Source organism: Rhinatrema bivittatum, chromosome 12, assembly GCF_901001135.1.
Source record: "Rhinatrema bivittatum chromosome 12, aRhiBiv1.1, whole genome shotgun sequence".
Classification (NCBI taxonomy): domain Eukaryota; kingdom Metazoa; phylum Chordata; class Amphibia; order Gymnophiona; family Rhinatrematidae; genus Rhinatrema; species Rhinatrema bivittatum.
This window is the reverse complement of record NC_042626.1, coordinates 62,540,507-62,562,662: the sequence shown is the minus strand read 5'-3', so window position 1 is coordinate 62,562,662 and position 22,156 is coordinate 62,540,507. Positions and strand designations below refer to the sequence as shown.

The 22,156-nt window shown below is 45.3% G+C and overlaps 1 protein-coding gene across 2 annotated transcripts in view; it reads right to left on the bottom strand.

Moving 5' to 3' along the window:
• Positions 1-22,156, bottom strand: part of SLC37A2 (solute carrier family 37 member 2) — a 133,184-nt gene that overhangs the window by 50,826 nt on the left and 60,202 nt on the right. For both annotated transcript variants that reach the window (XM_029573337.1, XM_029573338.1), the window contains exons 5-7: positions 19,156-19,291; positions 18,981-19,057; positions 18,351-18,517 (exon numbers count right to left, since the gene is read on the bottom strand). In XM_029573337.1, the coding sequence (XP_029429197.1) occupies positions 18,351-18,517; positions 18,981-19,057; positions 19,156-19,291 (380 nt within the window). The remainder of the gene's footprint in view (positions 1-18,350; positions 18,518-18,980; positions 19,058-19,155; positions 19,292-22,156) is intronic.

Below are 22,156 nucleotides of genomic sequence, written 5' to 3'. Positions count from 1 at the left end.
CATCTTCTTCTTTCTTCAGCCCGCAGCATGACAGCATCTGCTGGGGTCACACTGGAGATAACTCCGGTGCGACCCCAGCGGATGGAGTCTTTTGGCTTGCAAGTGCCAATGAAATGAATTAGCCTTATTCATCGCATTTTGCAGTTTTGTTTTAAACAAATGCATAGCCCTAATAATGGGACAAAGGGATCCCTCCCTGGCCACGGCACTACCTCCCTGGCATAATCACCTTTCATTTCCCTTACATTTCCTGGAACAATTCTCTCTTCCTACCTTCCACTCCTCCTCCCATTTCCTACCATAGTCACCTTTCCCTCCCCCCACCTGGCATAATTATCTACACCCCCATGATCCTCATGTACTTCCCTTCCCTACTCCTCTCCCTCTCTTCCCCTTCCTGGTTGCTCCCAGCCACAAGAAGATTCACAGGACACAGGGGCAGCGCTTTTTACCCTGCTATTGCTACCTTCTCTGATGACTGTCACTTCCCTGTCTCTAAAGTTTTTATTTATTTATTTGAATATTTTTATATACCGACAGTCGTTGGGAACATCCCATCAGTTTACATAGAAACATAAATTAGCAACAGGCTTTACAATAAACAATTATTTGAGAAATTGAGGAATGGGGGGGGGGGGGTAGAAGAGGTTCAACCAACAACAAGATAACCTGCAACATAATTTAGAACCACATGGGACCCGTAGTTTTGCAGGACCCACTGTTCCCCGTATGTCCTGGCTTTACAGGGAAGCCGGCAGAAGAGGGAGCAACACTTGATCACCCTGCTGACCTTCATCGACGAAAGTTGAGTTAATTCAAGGAGCTGTGTCAGCTCCGAGAAGTGACGCCATTTTGGCACAAACTTCGGAGAACCTCTGTAAGGGAGGTCCCAAGGGCATTTTGGAAAACCTTTCATTGGTTAGTGGAGAGAAGGCGGTGGGGAACCCCCTCAGAAGGAGGAGAAGGTGATCCAAAGGTACGTTTAATTATTCAGCTCTCGCTGTCTCAACCTTCAGTGATTACTTTAGAGGCAATATGGTACGCATTAACTTCTTTGGAAAAAGCAATATGTTCTTTAACATAAGCTATGAAAGAAGTGGAAACTCAAATAATGGCGGCAGATTTAAGAATAAAAGTGTTGGACATTAGAATTACATCTGTAGAAGCTGTACAAATGAAGCTAATACCATCCGATACCGGTCATTTAAAGAAATTGGAAAATTTAGAAAATATACTGAGAGGTTTAAACTTAAGGATCCTGAACTTTCCTTATTTGAAATTAATACCTCCTCATGATATCTGCAGCAACTATCTTACGAGGATCCTTAAGCTACCTAAAGAAGTAATGGCTGCAATCACAAAAATCTTTTATTTACCATCTTCTTTGGAAGAGGTACCGGTGGATCAAGCTCAAGAAAATACTCCAAATATTTCGGATATCTTGGAACTATCTTGTGAGATGGATATTCAGACTAGAGGGACTCTGCTTGTAACGTTTGTGTTTCTATCTGAAAGAAATTCGATATTAAGAATCTTTCTTCAAAACCAGTCCTACTTGTTCCATGGCCAGAAGATCTGGATGTACCCGGATATAACGAAAACTACACAAGAGAGACGCAAGAAGTTCTTGTCAATGAGAGCTGAAGTCCAAGCACTAGGTGCTAGGTTTACACTGAAATATCTGTGTAAATGTTGAATAAATTATCAAAATTCAAATTGTGTTTTCTGAAACAGCTCAATTATGTGCATTTGTACATTCACACTCCCAAAATTGTTCTGAGGGGCATATGGGGGAATAGAGAAGCTATTGTAGGGGAACCTAGAACCTGTTTTCCTCAAGAAGTTTGCTTGTTCTTAATCGCTCCATATTCTTGTGTGTTCTCCCCCTATTTCCTCTAAAGAAGGAGGTACTTAATTTATGTATTGCCACTTATTGTAATTTTCTGGATTATCAAGAAATGATTGTAAAAGTATCCTTTATTGTGATTACAGGTTATGCTTGTATGTCAAATTTGAAATGCAAATAAAAATAAAATTATTTAAAATAAAAGTATAAATGCCATGGAAGGCCTGCACATACTTAACTGGGCAGAGGAGGGTGGTTTTCATATGCGCCATTAGACCTGGGTAAATTGGCCTTCTCTTTTCAGCCAGAAGCATACTTGGGTTTCCACAACATGCATTACTTTTAGCCAGATTTAAAAAAAAAAAAAAAAAAAAAAAGCATTCTTTGGGAGCGTTTAATTCAGAGGATGAAAACAGTGCAGGCACATGGGATTTTCAAAATGTGCATGCAACATTTTACCCACCTGTGTTACCCTGCAGGTGCAAAAATAGGCAGGGACTACTTCTTTGAAAATTAGTTATAAACTGCACTACATACTTTGCAATGTGGTGGGCTATTTGAAAAATGTCCTCCTTAAGATGATTTTGGGAGCAGATATATTATTCCTATGGGCTTTGTTGTATTTTGACCATGTTTGGGTACTTCATTAATTTGCCTCTTCTTGTTCCCTTCAAAATACAATTAAGATCACGTAACACAGAAAATGAGGACAAAGCACATCCAGTCTTCCCAGTTGCTTCCCTCTCTACCACTCTGGATAAATGAGCACATATATTCCCAATCCAATTGCAGCTCCCTCCCTTATGTCTTGAACTCGGCTCTCAAGCCTGTTCCCTACCACTGCTCTGTCTCAAGCATGTTTACATTTTCTTACAGGGTCTTCACCCTCTCCACCTTAAGATGTTCCAATTGTTATCTCCCTCTTTGGTTCTTTTGACACCCGTACTTAATCCATCTTTGGGGCCCCTTCTCATATCATCACGTTTTCTAATAATCCACAAGAACTAGTGGGACTCTTGTCCAAATCAACAGACTACCCCATGCTCACTGATGCTAGGGCTATGACCATGGTCACTTCATGAAGGTTACCCCTTGTAAGCCTGATACAGTTATACCATTGCTGTTAAAGTTGTAACCATGTAACAATTTTAATGCTCAAATTTTGCTCTCTGCATTATGTAAGAAAATGGTATTAAAAATAAATGTAAAAATCTCTTCATTTTTCCTGTTGCCACTAGGTGGCAGTATCCCTTTATCAATCATAAAGCAAATGTTGCTTACCTGATGTAACAGGTGTTCTCACAGGACAGCAGGATGTTAGTCCTCACAAATGGGTGACATCGAGGATGGAGCCCTGTACGGAAAACTTTTCTGTCAAAGTTTCAACAAGCTTTGACTGACACTAGCACACTGGGTGCACTGAGCATGCCCAGCCTGCAATTATCCCTGTGAGCCACAGGTGTCTCCCTCAGTCTCGTCTTATAGCTAAAAAGCGCAAGCGAAACTAAAATAAAAGTATACAGACCCAACTCTGCGGGGTGGCGGGCGGGTTTCGTGAGGACTAACATCCTGCTGTCCTGTGAGAACACCTGTTACATCAGGTAAGCAACATTTGCTTTCTCTCAGGACAAGCAGGATGGTAGTCCTCACAAATGGGTGAGTACCGAGCTGAGGATGCCCGGGAATGCACCAGATACACCGCAGATGCGCAAAGGCGTAACGACTAAGGTGGAAATGGGAACGGAGGGCATCCGCAACACCATAATGGGTTCGTGGAAGGATGTTGGGTAGTGAATTGAAAAAAGTAAGAGTAGGCGGACTGGCCAAACATGGAGCATGCCGGCTAGTCAAATGTAAGCAATAATAGGCTGCGAAGGTATGGAGAGGACTCCAGGCTGCAACCTGATAAAAAAGTACAAGCAGCAGTAACCAAAGGGAAGCTGTTAAGGCTAAGACGGACACAACAGTATGTGGATACCCACAGTGTTGTAGTGAAATGTCTGCTTGTTGGTAGGAAAGGAAATATAGACCACTTAATCAGAAGGATTAGGTCTGTGTGGCCACTGGAAGTAGCAGCTTGACCCTTGCATGAAGGAAAGAGTCAAGTGGAATTCACATGGAATGCAGTGCAATGTAGATAGAATGTAAGCGCAGCATTACTGTCCAGGAATGTGGAAAACCCAGTCTCTCCCTAGGGCGAGAGAGAGAGGTTAGGAAAAATTAATAGAGTATTTCCTGAGGAAAGGAGATACAACATCTACCTGAAAAGGATAGAAATTTGAATGCGTAGAACTACTCAGTGGCAGAGGAACGGAGTCAGGTGAGTATGGAAAGAGTGCATAACTCACGGACCCTGCTGGCAGGAATGACATTAAGAGGGAAAGAAGTTCCCTTGCCAAACTGTGGAAGAGAGGAATGGAAAGGCTCAAACGTAGAATGTATGAGACTTATAAGGAGAATATATATGTTCATTCCGTGATTAGAGAAATAGAGGCGGCTTGATCAGTGGATAATCCATGGTAAGCCGACTCAGAGAGGATTACCGAAAACGGGAACCCAACTCCCAAAACGATACACCTCCTAAGAGAAAGGTGTATCTATGTGGAGGATGTCTGGAGAACAGAATCCGAGGGAGTAAGAAAAAATGGTGGAAAAGTAAAAGGGGTAATACCTCTTTTTTTTTTTTTTTTTTAGCGTCAGGAGGTAAAGCCTGCCATATTAAACGGCAAGATTTATGTTTAGAAGGTTTTGTGACGCTACCAGAACCTAAGAACATCAGTAAGTCTATGATTTGGGACTGACTGGTGAGAGAATAAAAGGTTACTGATATGATGGATTGAGAAGTATGGGAAAGCATACTGATCTCAGTCAGGGAGTGGGGAAAAGAATACTGAACCCCATCCCAGTTCAACATTAGAAGAATGCTGGCTACGAGAGGCAGCAGAAGAGATATATTGAAGAGGCCTTTGATGGAAGAAAAGGCATCTAAGGGAACGCATAGGAAACATGTGCAGGGAGCAGAACCTGTGCATCGTATGGAATGATCAGACGCCGAGGAAAGTTTAGTTAAACTCAGCGTTAAAAGATTTGCCCTGTACACATGTAATTGAGACCATTCGAGAGGATAGAACCTACGTGGAGAAGGTCTGATAGAGCGTTCATTAAATCTCTTAGATATGTGGCCCAAGGACGCATGAAGTGAACAAGGGCCAAGGGTAGAGCTGCGCAGCTGTCTAGCAGAGCAGCTAAGAGGTAATGCGTGCTTATGAGTTGGAAAGCACATTGTCCCTATGCTGTCTGTCTGTATGCACAAAGAATTGTTGCAAAAGCAGTATTGGAAGGCATAAGGGCATAACTCATGGGTGCAACGTCCAGGAAGTTTATGAGAAACTATGCTGGAGTGCAATAGATGCATAATGGGTTGACAGCTTTCAGGAGAAACTTTATAACCCTAAGGAATTGCGAGCATGAGTCGAAGGAGACTAGGTCCTAGTTCGAACTGGGATAAGAATCAGGGACGAAAGCAATGAAACCACTTAGGTCCATTGAGTATAGAATGTCACTGAATATAACCCATAGCAGTTTTGAATTATGAGAAAAATGCATAGTGGGAAGAAACCCCATAGCCCAACCATGAAAAGTTGAAAGGCTGAGGTTATGGAAAATATGCGCAGGGACATATAACAATGTATCAGAATGTCTGTGCGCATGCTGGACAAGAGGGTCTTAAGACTGTGGTGTCCAGAAGTGTTACAGAAGGGATTTATGGCAGTGACAGTAATCCCAGTTAGTAAATGTATAGTGAGTCCTGAAAAAAGTGAGAGCTCCTTGCATGTACTGAAAGTGGTTAGCCGTAGTCTATGCAAGGAAAGTGAATGATGTTACACTCCGCAGAGAAAACAGCATTCACCAACAGTGATGCAAGAGACAGTTCACTTACCGAAGCTGGTGCCAGCGGCAGAGCTTGGGGTTGTAATGTTGACTCACCATAAAGCACATAGAAACATTAAAATAATGTACTTACTGCAGTATGGAGTGATGGTAACCAAAGATACCATTGTACCTGTGACGTCTAAAGAAAGTTGGATTTTCTTAGGTCCAGGATGTGCGGAGAGTAACTATTTTCTGTTAAAAGAAAGAATAGTGCAATTAAAACTCCCCAACCCCCCTCCCTTCTCCCCTCTGCACTTCGTAGCGCCTGGGGGAGTGTACCGGGACTTTGGTACAAGGTGGGGTGGCCGCTCTGATATCTGACCAGATGGGAGACCAGGAGGTGTCCCAATGGAGGATATCATGTAGGCTCCTGCAGGTGTGTGAGCGGTAAGTGGTACCCGCATTTCTGTATGCTGTACAAGGAGACACTGAGACCTGTGGCCAGGCCTCAAGGTGGACTTGTACATGGGGCAATGGTTGCTGAATCTCATGTTTAGCAGATCAGCCAATGCAGCTGGACCTTGGTTGGGAGGGAACCAAGAGTCAGAGCATTGGTCGGCACAGGGACTTGTTACTGACAAGAGAAGAAGCCCTGCTGCAATCCCAAGAAGATAGAGGGGTTCTCCTGGTATTGTGGCTAACATAGCTAACATAGCGATATGTGACACTAATACAGTTCTAAAAGACACATGACCCAGAACTTTTCGAACCACGGTCCGAATGGGAGAACACAACTCTATGGGAATGCTGCCGAAGCGGGTACTTACCATCCGACGTGGATCGCCGCAAGACGAGCCGGTGAAGATTGTTGACTCCGACGGTCTCCGGAGTCCTCGAGGGTAAGGCCGGGGACGTAAACGTCCATCTCGCTCTGAAACCCGGTATGGTGGCACAGGTACAGAGGAGACAGGCCAGGCGTGAGTGGCGTTTAGACTGCTAAGTGTAACAGATGGCCATAGTCCCACACCACTTGACGGTGGGGCACGCCAGGAACAGAGGAGCCCTAACGGAACTCATGTTCCCTTCCCTCGTCACAGCGGCTCGATGTGTCGTGACGCCAATGCAGAAGCTGTCGGACCTGGATCCGGAAGTTCTGGATCACCAAGGACTGCCAAAACTGTAGGAACAGTGCTGATGGCAGTGGTGATGTCGCTCTGCCCGAGCGTTGTCCAGCCTGGAGAAGGATGGCACCGATGTGCTGGATGGCGTCAGCGGCGGACGATCACGATGTCGGCGATGATGGGTGCCACGGTGCTCGGCCCGGTCTTTCCCCAGCGCCGAGATGGAAGCCCTCGTCGTCCTGGAAGGCGATCGATGACGAACTGTCAGCACGCCTGCTCTGCTCCTGACACAATGGAGTGTCTTAAGCTAATACGGGGCTTAAAAAAGAACCCAAAGCGTGGAGCAATGTGAGGAGGCGAGGGTATTATGTGGCGGTGCTATGTCGGTATTGACGATATTGAAGGCAACCTAAGGGGCTTCGAGGATATCATCAAAATGGGTATGAAAAATCGTCGATGACTGGCCAGGAGAATGATGACAGTGACGGGCACTGACAGCAGTGGCATAGGTATCTTTGAAACGATGTGGAATCGAATAATCGAAAAACATTGCCGTTATTGAAAAGATACCGGCATCGACTGAGTCGAAGTCGAATCAATAGGGCGTCAAGGACACCGAAGGAAAACGGAGGTGTCGAGGGCATCGATGCATGGAGGCGGGCATTTATGCCGTTTGTGGCATGGCCACGGGCATCAACTATAGGGCCACAGACGTTGACGGTATCGATTTGGACAGACTCAGATTTCCAAGTGTACATGGCATCGGTGCCCCAGACACGTGTGTCGGTGGCATCGATATGGACACGTATGGAATCGATGGCATGGATCTCCCAGTCGATGAATTCCATCCCGGCATCAACGCCAGTCCTGGAATCGGCATGGGCATCGATGCCAGCCATAAGGCTGGCATTGGTATCAACGCCCATCCACGGAATCGAGCCGGCATGGATACCCACCGATGGGACCCACCTGGGCATCGAATTTCACCGATGGGAGCAGCCTGGCATCGACTGCCCTCGATGGATGCATTCTAACATAGATGCCCATGGATGAAACACCTGGGCATCGGTGTCCATCGATGCAAAAGGACCTGGCACCGATGCCATCGACGGACGGCCATTCGGCACCAATGCCATCGACGGACAAGCCATCCGGCACCGATGTCCATCGATGGGGACCATCCGGCACCGATGTCCACCGATGGGGACCATCCGGCATCGATGCCCACCGACGAATCGATGTGGCACCGATGCCCACCGATGGAAAAGGGCTGGACATCGGTGGGGAGGATGGGGTATCGATGGCATCCCCAAAAGGGGGGGTGGCATCGATGAAGTGACCCTGGGATCGTTAAAAAGTGTCTCGGGCAGCGGTGGCGGCGACCCGAGTATGCATGGCAGTGACTAACAGCGTGTGCGTCAATGGCATGCATCCGGGTAGGGACGGCACCGAGGAAGCCCAAGGAAAAAACAGTGCGTAGGAGGAAAAAGCCTGGTAGCACTGAAAAGCAAAAAACATGGATAAAGGCATCAGGGCACCGTGGGGGGAGGGGCGCTGATGACATAAAAGCCCAGGGCGGTTTAGGAGGGTCCCGGTGTAGCGATAGGGTATCGACTGCGTGAGGGTACCAGGGAACGAAGGACTTGAAGCTACAGAGGTCCTAAAGTTAAGGAAAAAATCCCTACCCCACTAGCATAAGCAAGCAGAGTGTCACAGAGATACTCGCAAGCTGTTTAAAGCTAACTGAAAAAATGGGGGAAGGGAAGGCTTCAGTCAGTTAACAGCCTTAAGATAGTGACAGAAACCTACCGAAAAATAAGAATTAGTACTCACCGAGCGTCGTAAAAACGTACGCGGAGGGAGCCCTGTGCAGGGAAAAGTGTTTTTTGAAGTGAAAAGTTAAGTGTTTCCATGAGGTAATTAGTTAAAAAATCCTCACAGAGCTCCAACCGCTATGCTGACTGCAGAGCGGAAAAAAGAAGACTGAGGGAGACACCTGTGGCTCACAGGGATAATTGCAGGCTGGGCATGCTCAGTGCACCCAGTGTGCCAGTGTCAGTCAAAGCTTGTTGAAACTTTGACAGAAAAGTTTTCCGTACAGGGCTCCATCCTCGATGTCACCCATTTGTGAGGACTACCATCCTGCTTGTCCTGTGAGAACTGGCTTCTTCTATTAAAAAAAAAAAAAGGTTGGGAGGGAACAAAAAAATGAACCTTTTATCACAGGGCAGGGCTGGGTTCACAGAAGTTCTTGGGTTTGAGCACTCTGTGTTAGTTCAGTACTCTGGGATGATGGAAGTCTGTGGTCCTATGCTCTGGAATAAAATTACAAAGGATTTGAGAATTATGCAAGATTACCTTGGTTTCCAGAAGTAGATAAAGGCTTGGCTCTATAGTTTAGCTTTTGGAGGATAAGTTCTAAATCGTACAGAGTTCCAGTACAATCTCCATATTTTAGATGGTTTTATTTCAATGACATTTTATTCTGAAGTATATTGCCTGTTGTTCCTTTTTTATATTATATTCTGTGCAGCTCACCTGCTGGATGTATAGGAGGCCCTCTTTTCAGCCAAAAGATGGCGCTGCTATCTACAGACCTATGTACAGATCATGTGACCTTTTCCAATGCGCCATAGACTTCCACTTTCTGTCCCATGTCTTCTGTGTACAGTGCTGAGACCTGGCAGAAAGCCACAGGAACCCATGCTGGGTGGCAGGGTGAGCTGCATACACCAGCCATGTTTTACAGACTGCATGGGATACATTTTCTTCCCCCTGTTTGGGTATGATGTATTCAGGTTTCAGCTTTTACCATGACCTCAATATGATGGACTGGTATCTTCCCACATTAACAGGGGTAAGAGGAGGGCTGTAGGCTATTACAGTTCTGAGTTTACCTGGTTCTCACTGTATGAGGGTTACCTGCTGGACTGATATTTTCTGACCATGCTGATGCAGTGAGCAAGCTTGTGCATTTCTGGCCTCTCAGGCTGCTGATTAGACTTCATGCTTCCTTCCCTATTGCTTTGTTCCCTCTTTTAGCCTCAAGTCTCAGTTTGTGTCAGCTGATGAGCCATAATGAACAATTAACCCTTTCCGTGAAGCTAATTGTGCTCAGTACTGTCAGATGGGATGCCTTAGCTGCATTCAATTTCTGATACAGTAATACTCACAGCCTTAGAGAGGCAGAAAGGCAAAGACTACCCTTATAGTAATACCTTGGACTAACCCGAGAGCAGCACTGGTTTTAGGCTACTTGAGGTGACAGTTAGTAGAGGTCACTATGGGAGGAGAGCGTACAAAGGAAACATGCAGAAATACTGTAAGACATGGATGACTGCCTGATGAGAGCTGGGTGGAACAAAGACATGCATGTTGATTCTTCAATAAGAGTCAGGTGGGATTATAGGAGATAGCACAGTGGATGGGCACAAGGAGAAAAGTTATGGAGGATTGGCAAAATAAACTTAATTAGAAGGGCAGAAAACAAACATCAGCATAATCCCATGCAGCTCAGGACAAATGATGCCAATATATTGAAGTCTCAAATATTGAAGACTCAAATACACAAACTCATTTCATGATTCCTTATATAATGCTAAGATTATGTGCTCTAGGGCTCTGCAGGACAGGAAGCTGAGGTTTTTGCATCATCCCATGGAGCAATTAACTCAGTAGTTAAATCAGGTTACCAGCGGGATGTGTGATCCTTTGGTAAAACAACTTTTTCAGTGGCTTTAATAGTTTTGTTTTTAAGCAAGTGGTTTACTCCTTCTGCTTTGTCACATAGTTACTGTATGTCCTTTTGGGGTTGGGAGGCAGAGTATTAAACCTCCCATACTATACAGGTTCTTAATCCCAGCCTAAAGGTCAAGAAGGGAACATCCTCTACTCATAACTAAAGAGCAAACAGAAGTAGCAGTCAATCAAAAAAGCAGCTTTGTCTTTTCTCTGTTGCTGGTGCGGCATATGCTCTTCTGGTGAATCAGCAACGCTTCAGTGTGTCCGCATAGCATGTACTCCTTTGATAAATGAGCCCTCTTTCTTATTTAATGTATTTAAAAGTTATTAACCGCTTACCAACCTTTTTGAGCAGTTTACAATAGAAAGCACAGTTGCTTATCCTAAGCAGCAGGATGGTAGTCCTCATATGTGGGTGACATCAACCGATGGAGCCCAGCACGGAAAATTTTGGACAAAATTTCTAGAAGCTTTGACTGGCACACTGAGCATGTCCAGTATGCCACTATCTGCACATCCATGCGAGGTCCCCCTTCAGTCTCATCACACAGAGAAAAATACGAGCGAAAAAGTAAAACAAAATAGGAGGATCCAACTTCATGGGGAGGTGGGTGGGATATCCGAGGACTAACATCCTGCTGTCCTAGGAGAACACCTATTACAGAGAAGCACCTGTGCTTTCTCCTAGGACAAGAAGGATGGTAGTCCTCACATGAGGGTGAAGACCAAGCTCCAGGCTGTCCCCATTAGCAGGTGAGACCAACAGTTACCAAAGTGCCAAAGGACGCAACAACAAATGCAATGCTGTTGGTCAGCAGGGGACTGCCTGGCTCCAACCAGGGGTTCTAAGCAAGAAGAGTTGGGCTCAGGACTGGAAGAGATTGCATAGGATGGACTGGCCAAAGGCACTGTCCCGTTGACCATCTTTGTCTAAGCAGTAGTGGGCCACGAACGTGTGAAGGCAATGCTATGTTGCTGCACGGCAAATTTGATGAGGGGGACCTGCTCGCAGATGAGCCACCGACGTCGCCATGGCCCGCACAGAGTAAGCTTTGATTCGGCCTGTCAGCTGAAGGCCCGCTTGCGCATAGCAGAAGGCAATGCAATTCACCAGCCGGTTGGATAAAGTCTGTTTACCCATCGCCACTCCCAGCCTATTGATGTTGAAGTGCACAAAGAGCTGAGTGGACTGCCTGTGACCGGCTGTGCATTCTAAATAGAAAGCCAAGGCCCTTTTGCATTCCACATTATGAAGAGCCCGTTCCCCTGGGTGGTAATGAGGCCTAGGAAAGAAGGTGGGTAAAACTATGGACTGATTGATGTGGAAATCAGTCACCACCTTAGGTAGGAATTTAGTGTGTAGGCAAGACCACCTGATCATGAAAAAAAAGCAAGTTTGCTTACTATAAACGGTGTTTTCCGTGGATAGCAGAGTGAATTAGCCATGATATCTGGGAATGTCCCTTTGGTCCTCTAGGTGGCAGAGCTCCAAAAAGCACACACAGTTGAGCTCTGTGTGCCTGCCTGTGAATATCACCATGTGGCTCCCAGCCTGCCTCAGTCTGTTATCCAAACTTGCAATTGCCCTGTCCGGAGACTGTCTGGGGAGGTGGGAGGGTTAGCATGGCTAATTCACCCTGCTATTCACGGAAAACACTGTTTACAGTAAGCAAACTTGCTTTTTTCCCCACAGATAAGCAGGTTGAATTAGCCATGATATCTGGGGAGTCCCCAGCTGAAAGGTTGGGCACCCCCTGGCGTTGGAGGTGATGTGTAGTCCATTCTGGTTCTTGTAGGGGCTGTGCTCAACCCTGCACCCCTTTGCAGACAGACTTTGTTGTTCCCATCAGCAGAATGACCTGACCCACCGCAGCGTCTGCGGTTGCTTGGTTGAGTCAGTAAGTGATGGCCACGTGACGGCTTTGATATGTCCTGGATAGGACATATCAAAGTGTGCCACTCAAGTGTAAGCCTTTTGAGCAGTAGACAAGGTTTCCGTTCTTTTATTGTAACAGAACCCGATGCACTGGGAGATCCATGATGACAGTGTCCTCTTGGTGATGGGAAGTCCAGGAGCATTTGGGTTCAAAGAGACAAACAGTTGAGAGGCTCTGGAGTTCGACTGTGTACTTCATTTGTAACACGCTAGGGCAAGTTTGCAGTCCAGCGTGTGGAGCCATTTTTCTGCTTCTGATTGGTGCGGCTTCGGGAAGAAGGTTGGCAGTGTGATTGTCTGATTAAGGTGGAAGGCTGATACCACCTTGAGAAGGAATGATGGAGGAGTCCTTAATGCCACTTTGTCATGGTAAAACTCCAGGTATGGTGAATAATGGACTAATGCTTGTAGCTCACTAACTCTCCTTGCTGAGATGAGTGCCACTAGAAAGAGGACCTTCCAGGCGAGATACCACATCTGACTGCTGTCCATAGGTTCGAAGGGCGGAAGCATCAACTGTTCTAATACCAGATTAAGATCCCATGGCACTGGTGGCTTTTTCACCAGCGGGTGCAGTTGGAGAATGCCCCTCATAAATCTGGAGACAAGTGGGTGGCACGATACTGGAGAGCCATCTTGAGGAAGGTGGTAAGCTGAAATAGTGCTTACATGTATACTCTGACTGATGCCGTCACTAGGCCTGCTTGGTATAAGGAATGAAGATAATGTAGCAGACGCTCCGGGAGCATGAGAAAGCGTCAAGACCTTGCTCTCCACACCATCTCGAGTATTTGGCCCACTTGGCTTGGTAGTTCTTCCTAGTGGAGTGCTTCCTAGAGGAGACTAATACATCTTAAATTGGATGTGGTAAGGCCAAATGGGTTATAACTATTCTCTCAAATTCCATGCTATCCATTGGTGGGGGAGGCTGTAACCTCCCATCTTTCAGCGGTTGGATCCATACGTGTCCCGGGAGTCGTGTTCACTCGGACTAAAAGATTAGGTGGGCACCTCTCTACCCCTTGATCACCCTCAGAACAGGGAGAGTGAGGGGAATGCTGACCACACTTTGCTCTTGAGCAGTCCTTGCTCTACTCGCGGCAAGTGTCAGGGATCTGATCAGCCATGCCTCTCCCAGGGCTGTGCACGTAGCTACTGACTGGCAACAGTTGCTGAGGTAGTCAAAGCGGTTCATCCTTCTTGGGCTGCTGAATCCTCTGATGTCGCTATACAAGGAGTGTATGGCCGTAACAGTGAATGTCCCCTGCTTATAGTTCTTGTCAATTACCACAACCGAGGCAGGGCTGAGGCAAGCGGTCATTTGATGATAGAACCCCGGGACAGCTTCAGTATGGGCAGGGGTATCCCGCACTAAAAGCGATGTCCACTGGACTGGAAGTAATAGTATTGTCCATATGTATGCTGGATGAGGACCATCTGCCTCTGGGAGGTATAAGCTTTCCCCAGTCTCCTGGGAGAGGGGCAACATGGGGACCAAAACCCTCGATCCGCTAGAAGGTGAATTGACGGTGGATGGTGCTCCCGCAGGGCACTTTGTGGATCTTTCCTGTCTTGATCATGGGGTTCTCTCGGTGTTGTCAATTCTGAAAGTCTGTTCCACAATGCAATCCACGCCAGCAAGGGGCTTGGAGCTGATTGGGTCCTCAGAGGTCCACTGCTGGTATGGATTGCATTGTCGGCCGCGATTCTGAGACTGCTGCGGCTGCAACTCCCTGGATGGCTGGTATGGTTATGGGTGAAAAAGAGGGTAAGGCCTGCCCCCGTGGGTTTGCACCTGCATTCTCCGAGTCATCGAATGGAATCTCCTTCCAAGTTGTTGTTCTCCTGGAGAAGTCAAAGACTGCACCGCAACATTTTGTTCTTTTAATTGAATCACAGTCTCCTGCAGCTTATCCCCAAAGAGGTTATCAGAAAGACAGAGAAGGTCGGCAAACTTCTCATGGACATCTTCCCTGATAGCACTCACCCGTAGCCAGGCGTGGCCAAATGGGTGCTAAACGGTGCGCTCAGCCGAGCACACCGTACTGAATCGGTCTGTGAGTAAGGTTGATAAGAGGGAATAGTGGGAAGGACAATATAAAAAGATCCTAAGTATTTTCTTTTGAATATATATATACAAGCCGTAAAGCCCGTTAAAACGGGCTACATCCCTCTGTCTCTCACCTCCCCCTCATTCTCTCTCCCCTCACTCTTCACCACCCCCCTCCCCCACCCACTCCTCTCCACCCTCCCTCTCCTCTCACTCAGTCCCCCCTCTCCCTCACTCCCTCCCACTCAGTCCCCCCTCTCCCTCCCTCCCACTCACTCAGTCCCCCTCTCCCTCCCTCCCTTCACCCACCTCCATTTCCTCCCGGCGCCGTAAGTGCGACTTCCCGCAACCCTCACCCGGCTCCATTAACTCCTCCCGCTCCTGCCGGCAGATCTCGGGGGGGTGTCACTCCCGCGCGCGCGGCAGTGACCCCCCCGAGATCTGCCGGCAGATCTCGGTGGGGGGGGCGCGGGAGTGACACCCCCCCCCCGAGATCTGCCGGCAGATCTGGGGAGGAGAAGCAGTGGCACCGCGCGCGCGCGCGGCGCCGCTGCTTCTCCTCCCGCTCCTGCGGCCCCACCGCCATTTTTTTTTTCTGATCGACATCCTTGCCCGCACATGCGCAGTAGAGCTGCGCTCTACTGCGCATTTGCGGGCCGTCGGTCACAGGCCATTTATAAGGTAGATATATATATATATATATATAGGAATGATCAAACACCTGAGGTTCACTCACTCTCTCAAATTATTTTGGCAGCCAGAGGAGAAATAGTATACTCATGGAGGGATGCCTCTGCACAGTCACTCTCCCTTGTGGTTCAAAGGTTGAACCGGATCTATCACTTAGGTAGACTCACGGCTATAAAGAGGAAGCAAATTCCCAAATTGGAAAAATCTTGGTATAGCCATGTCCTATGGCAACAGAAGGGTTCCATTACTTGCTAGCATCTTTTTCAGGAAGGCTTGGTAGATTCATTCTGAAGCATAAGGGATTTTGGGGTGGGAAGGTAAGGTCTGAAAAACAGCTTGTGAATTGTAGTAGATAATTTTGGGAGGGGTTGAAATAAAAACAAAAGCAAACGTTGTTACTATTACACGTTAGTTTATTGTGTATTATCATTTGTGTTACAGCTGGATGTCAATCATATTATTGTACCAATCTGTTCATACATATCCATTGTGCTGTACCTGATTGGATAAGTTTAATAAACCTTACATTTAAAAAAAAAAAAAAAGGATAGAAAACAGAACAGGGCTAAATGGTAAATTTTCCCATTGGAGTGCCCTAGGGATCTGTTCTGGGACCAATGCCTTTTAATATATTTAAAAATGTTCTGGAAACAGGAACAACAAGTGAGGTGATCAATTGTGCTGATGACACAAAATTATTCAAATTTATCAAATCACAAGAGGATTGTGAGAAATTACAAGAGGACATTGCAAAACTGGGAGACTGGGTATGCAAATGGAAAATGAAATTTAATGAAGATAAATGCAAAGTGATGCACTTAGGGAAGAGAAACCCAAATTAAAGCTACAAAATGCAAGGTTCCACACATTAGGAGTCATCATTCAGGAAAAGGATCTAGGTCATCGTTGAAAATGTTGACATCTAGAGATGTGTATCGTGTGATCGATCGTCTTAACGATCGATTTCGGCTGGGGGGGGTGAGGGAAAAGAATCGTCGTGGTTTTGTTTTTTTAAATATCGTGTAAATCGAAAATTGGGGAGGGCGGGAAAACCGGCACACTAAAACATCCCTAAAACCCACCCCGACCCTTTAAAATAAATCCCCCACCCTCCCGACCCCCCCCCAAATGTCTTAAATTACCTGGGGTCCAGTGGGGGGGTCCCGTTGTGATCTTCCACTCTCGGGCCACGGGTGCATTGATAGAAAAATGGCGCCGGCGCTACCTTTGCCCTGTCATACGGCAATATGGCACCGGCCATATTGCCGTACGGCAAAATGGCGCCGGCTGTACGGCAACATGATTCGAGTGCAGGAGGTCGTTCCCGGACCCCCGCTGGACTTTTGGCAAGTCTTGTGGGGGTCAGGAGGCCCCCCCAAGCTGGCCAAAAGTCCCTGGGGGTCCGGGAGCGATCTCCTATGCTCGTGATGTCGGGGGATAGGAGCCAAAATGGCGCCGGCGCTACCTTTGCCCTGTCATATGACAGGGCAAAGGTAGTGCCGGCGCCATTTTTCTATCAATGCACCCGTGGCCCGAGAGTGGAAGATCACAACGGGACCCCCCCACTGGACCCCAGGTAATTTAAGACATCTGGAGGGGGGTTCGGGAGGGTGGGGGATTTATTTTAAAGGGTCGGGGTGGGTTTTAGGGATGTTTTAGTGTGCCGGTTTTCCCGCCCTCCCCCTTCCCCCGATTTTTGACGATAAATCGGGGGAATTCCTATTAAATATCGACTAACGATTTTTGACGATTTAAAATATATCGGACGATATTTTAAATCGTCAAAAAACAATTCACATCCCTATTGACATCTGCTCAGTGTGAAACAGCCAGGAAAGCAAATAGAATGCTAGGGATTATTAGGAAAGGAATGGAGAATAAAACAGAGATCATCATAATGCCTCTGTATCGCCCCATGGTGCGACCTCATCTTGAGTATTGTATTCCGTTCTAGTCACCACATCTCAAGAAAGATATAGCAGAATTAGAAAAGGTACAGAGAAAGGCAACCAAAATGATAAAGGGGATGGAACAATTCCCCTATGAAGAAAGGCGAAAGAGGTTAGGAATCCTCAGCTTAGAGAAGAGACGGCTAAAGGAACATATGATAGAGGTGTCTATAAAATAATGAGTGGAATAGAATGAGTAAATGTTAATCAGTTATTTACTCTTTCAAAAAGTAGAAAGACCAGAGGCACACAGTGAATTTACTAGGTAACACATTTAAAATATTTTTTTGCTCAACATATAATTAAGCTCTGGAATTCGTTGCCAGAGGATGTGGTGAAAGCTATTAGTATAGCTGTGTTTAAAAAAGGTTTGGACAAGTTCCTGGAGGAAAAGCCATTAACAATTAAGGAAGAGTTGCAGAAATCCACTGCTTATTCTTGGGATAAATATCTTGGAATCTCTCTACCTCTTGGGATCCTGCCAGGTACTTGTGACCTGGCTTGGCAACTGCTGGAAACAGGATACTGGGCTTGATGGACCTTTGGTCTGACCGAGTATGGTAAGCCTTATGTTCTTAGGTGGTGTATAGGCTCTCACACGGCTTCTACCACTTAAAAACTTATACCCAAAAAATATACCCAGAGGGAAAATCCTCACCAGCCAGTGAGTGGACTGGATAATGAAAGCTCTCCCGACCCTGGTCAGGACTACCAGGCAGGGTTTGCCTGGCTTCTCTGACTGGGCCTGAAAAATCAACTTAAGCAAAACTCCTCACCACTTTCTAACTTTCAGCAAACCTAAAGGGACTGGCTTCTGAGCCCTCTGTAGGGAGCTGCTATATCGACTCTCCATGGGAACAGATCCTTGGAAAGGAAGGGCTGCATTTGAATGGTAATCTCCCTCATACACTAACCTGTACTCTCACCAGCTCAACTAAAGGTTCACCCATTCCTTAAGGATGATGTAACCGAAGGGTCCATCACATATACTATTTGTTTCATACAGCAGAAATGCGAGATCTTGTATGCTCATCTACACCACCATTTGCTAATTCTTACATCGGTCTAATGAAAGAAGCCAACATCTAAAAAAAAAAATCTACACATTACAAAAATAAAAAAGAAATAAGAGCTAGCAACTTACATTCTATGAGGAAGAAGAAACAGATAATCCCCATGCAGCCGATGACGATCCCAGGAACGATAAAGGAGAGACCCCAGGCTTTTGACACGAAGGCACCAGCAATGAGAGAACCCAAGATATTCCCCACAGAGGTATGAGAGTTCCAGATGCCCATAATCAAACCCCGCCTGTAACAAAAACCACCATCCCCAAGAAAGAATCAATGAATCAGGTCTGCAGACGACAAGGAGAGATCAGGGGAAAAGCATGGAGCAGGGACACAGAGGTCCATATTCTCATAGTTAGTTATAGTTATTTTATTCTTATCCAGATTAATTCAAAAAGCATGGGTTAAATGGAGGGGAGCTCTAAGGAAGTGACGGGAACTGTAATGCTAAATTAACTGGGCAGATTAGATGAGCCAGACGGTCTTTTTCTGCCATCATGTTACCATATATCTAAGACTGCATGGTAAGAAAAACGCACACAGGTCTAACACCGAAGGCACTGCTGGGATTGGTGCTTGCGTAAAGACAACGTGCCTCCTTCTGCTCACGGCTCCAGGCAGGCTCTCCTGCTCTGTAAAGAGATGTCCTGACAAAGGGGAAGCAGACTACCCCCATGCATAGCGGGAACGAGAGTTCTACTTACTTCCCTTTCCCAAACCAGTTTCCCATACAGGCTACCACGGAAGGCCACCCCGTCGTCTGTGCTAAACCATTCAAAATCTGCGGAGGAAGAAGGGGCATAACTCAGTGCTGTCCTGGTACGGTGCAAAGCGTAACTCAGCATACAGTGCGCGTGCACCCAAGGGAGAGGCTCTCACCTGTGCAAAGATGTAGAACCAGATGTTGTGAATGTTCCAGTAGTAGCCGAGGCCAAAGAGTGCCGTGAAGGCACCGCTAAGCAGCATGCCAGAGGAAAGGTAGTACCGTAGTGGGAGCCGCTCGCCGAAAATACCACTGCAAAAGACACAGGGACTTAACATTATTGCACCCACTGGCATATAAAGTATGTAAATAACTTTATTCTGGTTTCTTGTTATGTTTTTACGATATACATTTATTGATTATATGCGTTTTATTTATTTTATTTTATTATATGCTTAATGTATTAGCTCATTGTTTCATGTTCTATGTAAGGCCTAGGGTGCCCATGTAAAGCCCATAGAGTTTTTCTGTTAAATGTAAACCGAAGTGATTTGTATCTTATACAGGAACTCCGGTATATAAAAATCAAAAATAAATAAATAAAATAAATATACAGAAATGCTCGGAAGAAATAGACTCCTGCAAAGAGGGGCACAGCCCTCAGCCCTGCAGGGCTTCACACTAACAGGAACAGTAGAAGTCCCAGTGATGGCAGCTGCTCTAAAAGCAACCTGACAAAAGCCTTCTGCGCTGTCCACTACCTAACAATAACATAAGAGGGAACCTCCCAGTTAGTGCAGCACCTCAGGGCTTTCCAGGATGAATTCAAATTTATTAAAAAGTTTGTATTCTGCACTTGTCACAATGCTAGGATCAAGGCTAATTCCAAAATAAAAACTTGCATAAATTCAAACATAAAACAATTAAAGAAAAACAAATGATACAGTTTGAAATGGACAAAAATAAACAGGAGCTAGACAATAAAAAGCTGAAGTAATAGTAGATATTTAAGTCTTGAACAATAGATTGGGCTAGATATTGCAGATCATTCAAGATTATATGCATGTTTATACAAGAAAAACTTCAGCTCCTTTTTGAAACTTTTAAAGGAGCCAATGGCTCTAATGCAATCTGGTAGCAAGTTCAAAAGTCGAGGACCGGAAATGGAAAAGGCTCTGTCTCTTGTCAAATCAAGGTGTGCAACCTTCACTGAGGGAACTTCTAAGAGGTTTCATCAGCGGATCTGAGGGAGCGCATAGGCTTGTAAATTCTCAGGATAGTATTTGTTCAACAGTCAGAGACACCATGACTTACTTTATGTATCAGATTTGCAATTTTATATTGGAATCATCACTTAATGGATAACCAATGAAGAGAGGTTAAGATTCGGGAAATGTGATTGTGCACTGAAATATCACTTAGAACGAATGCCGTGGCATTCTACACAAACTGTAATCGGCAAAGGGCATTAAGCAGGAGTCCAATATATAATGTGTCACAATAATCCAAGCACTTAATATCAACGTTTGCAAGACCATCCGAAAATCATCGGACCATGAAAGCTTGTTAAATGAAGACTTTACTGTATCCTGTGTCGTCTCTATATCGCTCCATGGTGAGACCACACCTTGAATACTGTGTACAATTCTGGTCGCCGCATCTCAAAAAAGATTTTTCACTTGCAGGACCAAAAATCTGGCATGTAATGCCTGTAAACCCAGACTACAACAAGATTACAGATAATTCAAAAAGGACCTGAAAACATTGTTATATATACAGGCTTTTAAACAAATGGAAGGTGATCCTCAGAGCAAATAGTTGGCATTTTCTTACTATTTATGATTTCATTCTGTTTATTTCCTTTTACCCCTTTTTAGTAATTTTTATATTACTGCAATGTTGTTTTAAGTTCTTATATTAATTTTATTTTTTACTATTAATTTGACTTTTTAGTAATAATTTGAATTAGAATTTTGTTATTTTATACTTTTATTGTTCGATTTGTAAACTGTTGTGATGGTACTTCCAAACGACGGCATAAAAAAAACAACCTGTCAAATAAATAAAATAAATAAATATAGTTGCGATGGAGAAGGTACAGAGAAGGGCGAACAAAATGATAAAGGGGATGGAACAGCTCCCCTATGAGGAAAGGCTAAAGAGGTTAGGGTGGTTCATCTTGGAGAAGAGACGGCTGAGGCATGTCTCACATTTAAAACTAATTGGAGAAAGTTCTTTTTCATTCAACGCACAATTAAACTCTGGAATTTGTGCCAGGGGATGTGGTTAGTGCAGTTAGTGTAGCTGGGTTTAAAAAAGGATTGGATAAGTTCTTGGAGAAGTCCATTACCTGCTATTAAGTTGACTTGGAAAATAGCCACTGCTATTACTAGCAACGGTAACATGGAATAGACTTAGTTTTTGGGTACTTGCCAGGCTTGGCCACTGTTGGAAACAGGATGCTGGGCTTGATGGACCCTTGGGTCTGACCCAGTATGGCATGTTCTTATGTTCTTAATGTGAAGGGTCAATGTCAAGCCAGAATCAATAGTGACTCTTAGGTTCTGAAGATGCTATTTGACTGATGTGGTTATCAAAGTACAGTGTAGAAGGAACATTATGTAATTGGAAATTTACTAAGCAGAACATTGATTTTTGAAATATTCAACATTAATCTATTATCGGATAGCCAACCACGAGCACAATGTAGACATAATGAAACTAGTTTAAAGGTTTCTGACCATGAGTTAGAATACTTTATGAAAAACTGAATGGCTTCAGCATATATTCTGTAATGTATGCCGAGACACAAGAATATCTTGCAAATTGGGGCTAGACTGATGTTGACTAACAGGGGTGAGAGGGTGGAAACCTGTGGTACACCTATGACCATATCATTCCAGTCAGAGCAAGCATTATTCACCCAAACTTGCTGTCTCATGTTAGTCAAGAATGAGACAAGCCATTTAAATACTACTCCTGATACGCTGAGCGAAGACAGTCGCGAGAGAAGAATTTCATGATCTAGAGTGTCAAATGTGGCGGAGATATTGAGAAGGACTAAGACATGCGCAATGCGCAAAGATGGCAATTTTCAAAGCCATTTTCTCAGGTAAATGGCGATTACCTGGGTACATTTTTCTGGCCAGCAGAAATAACACACAAGCTTCTGCAGCA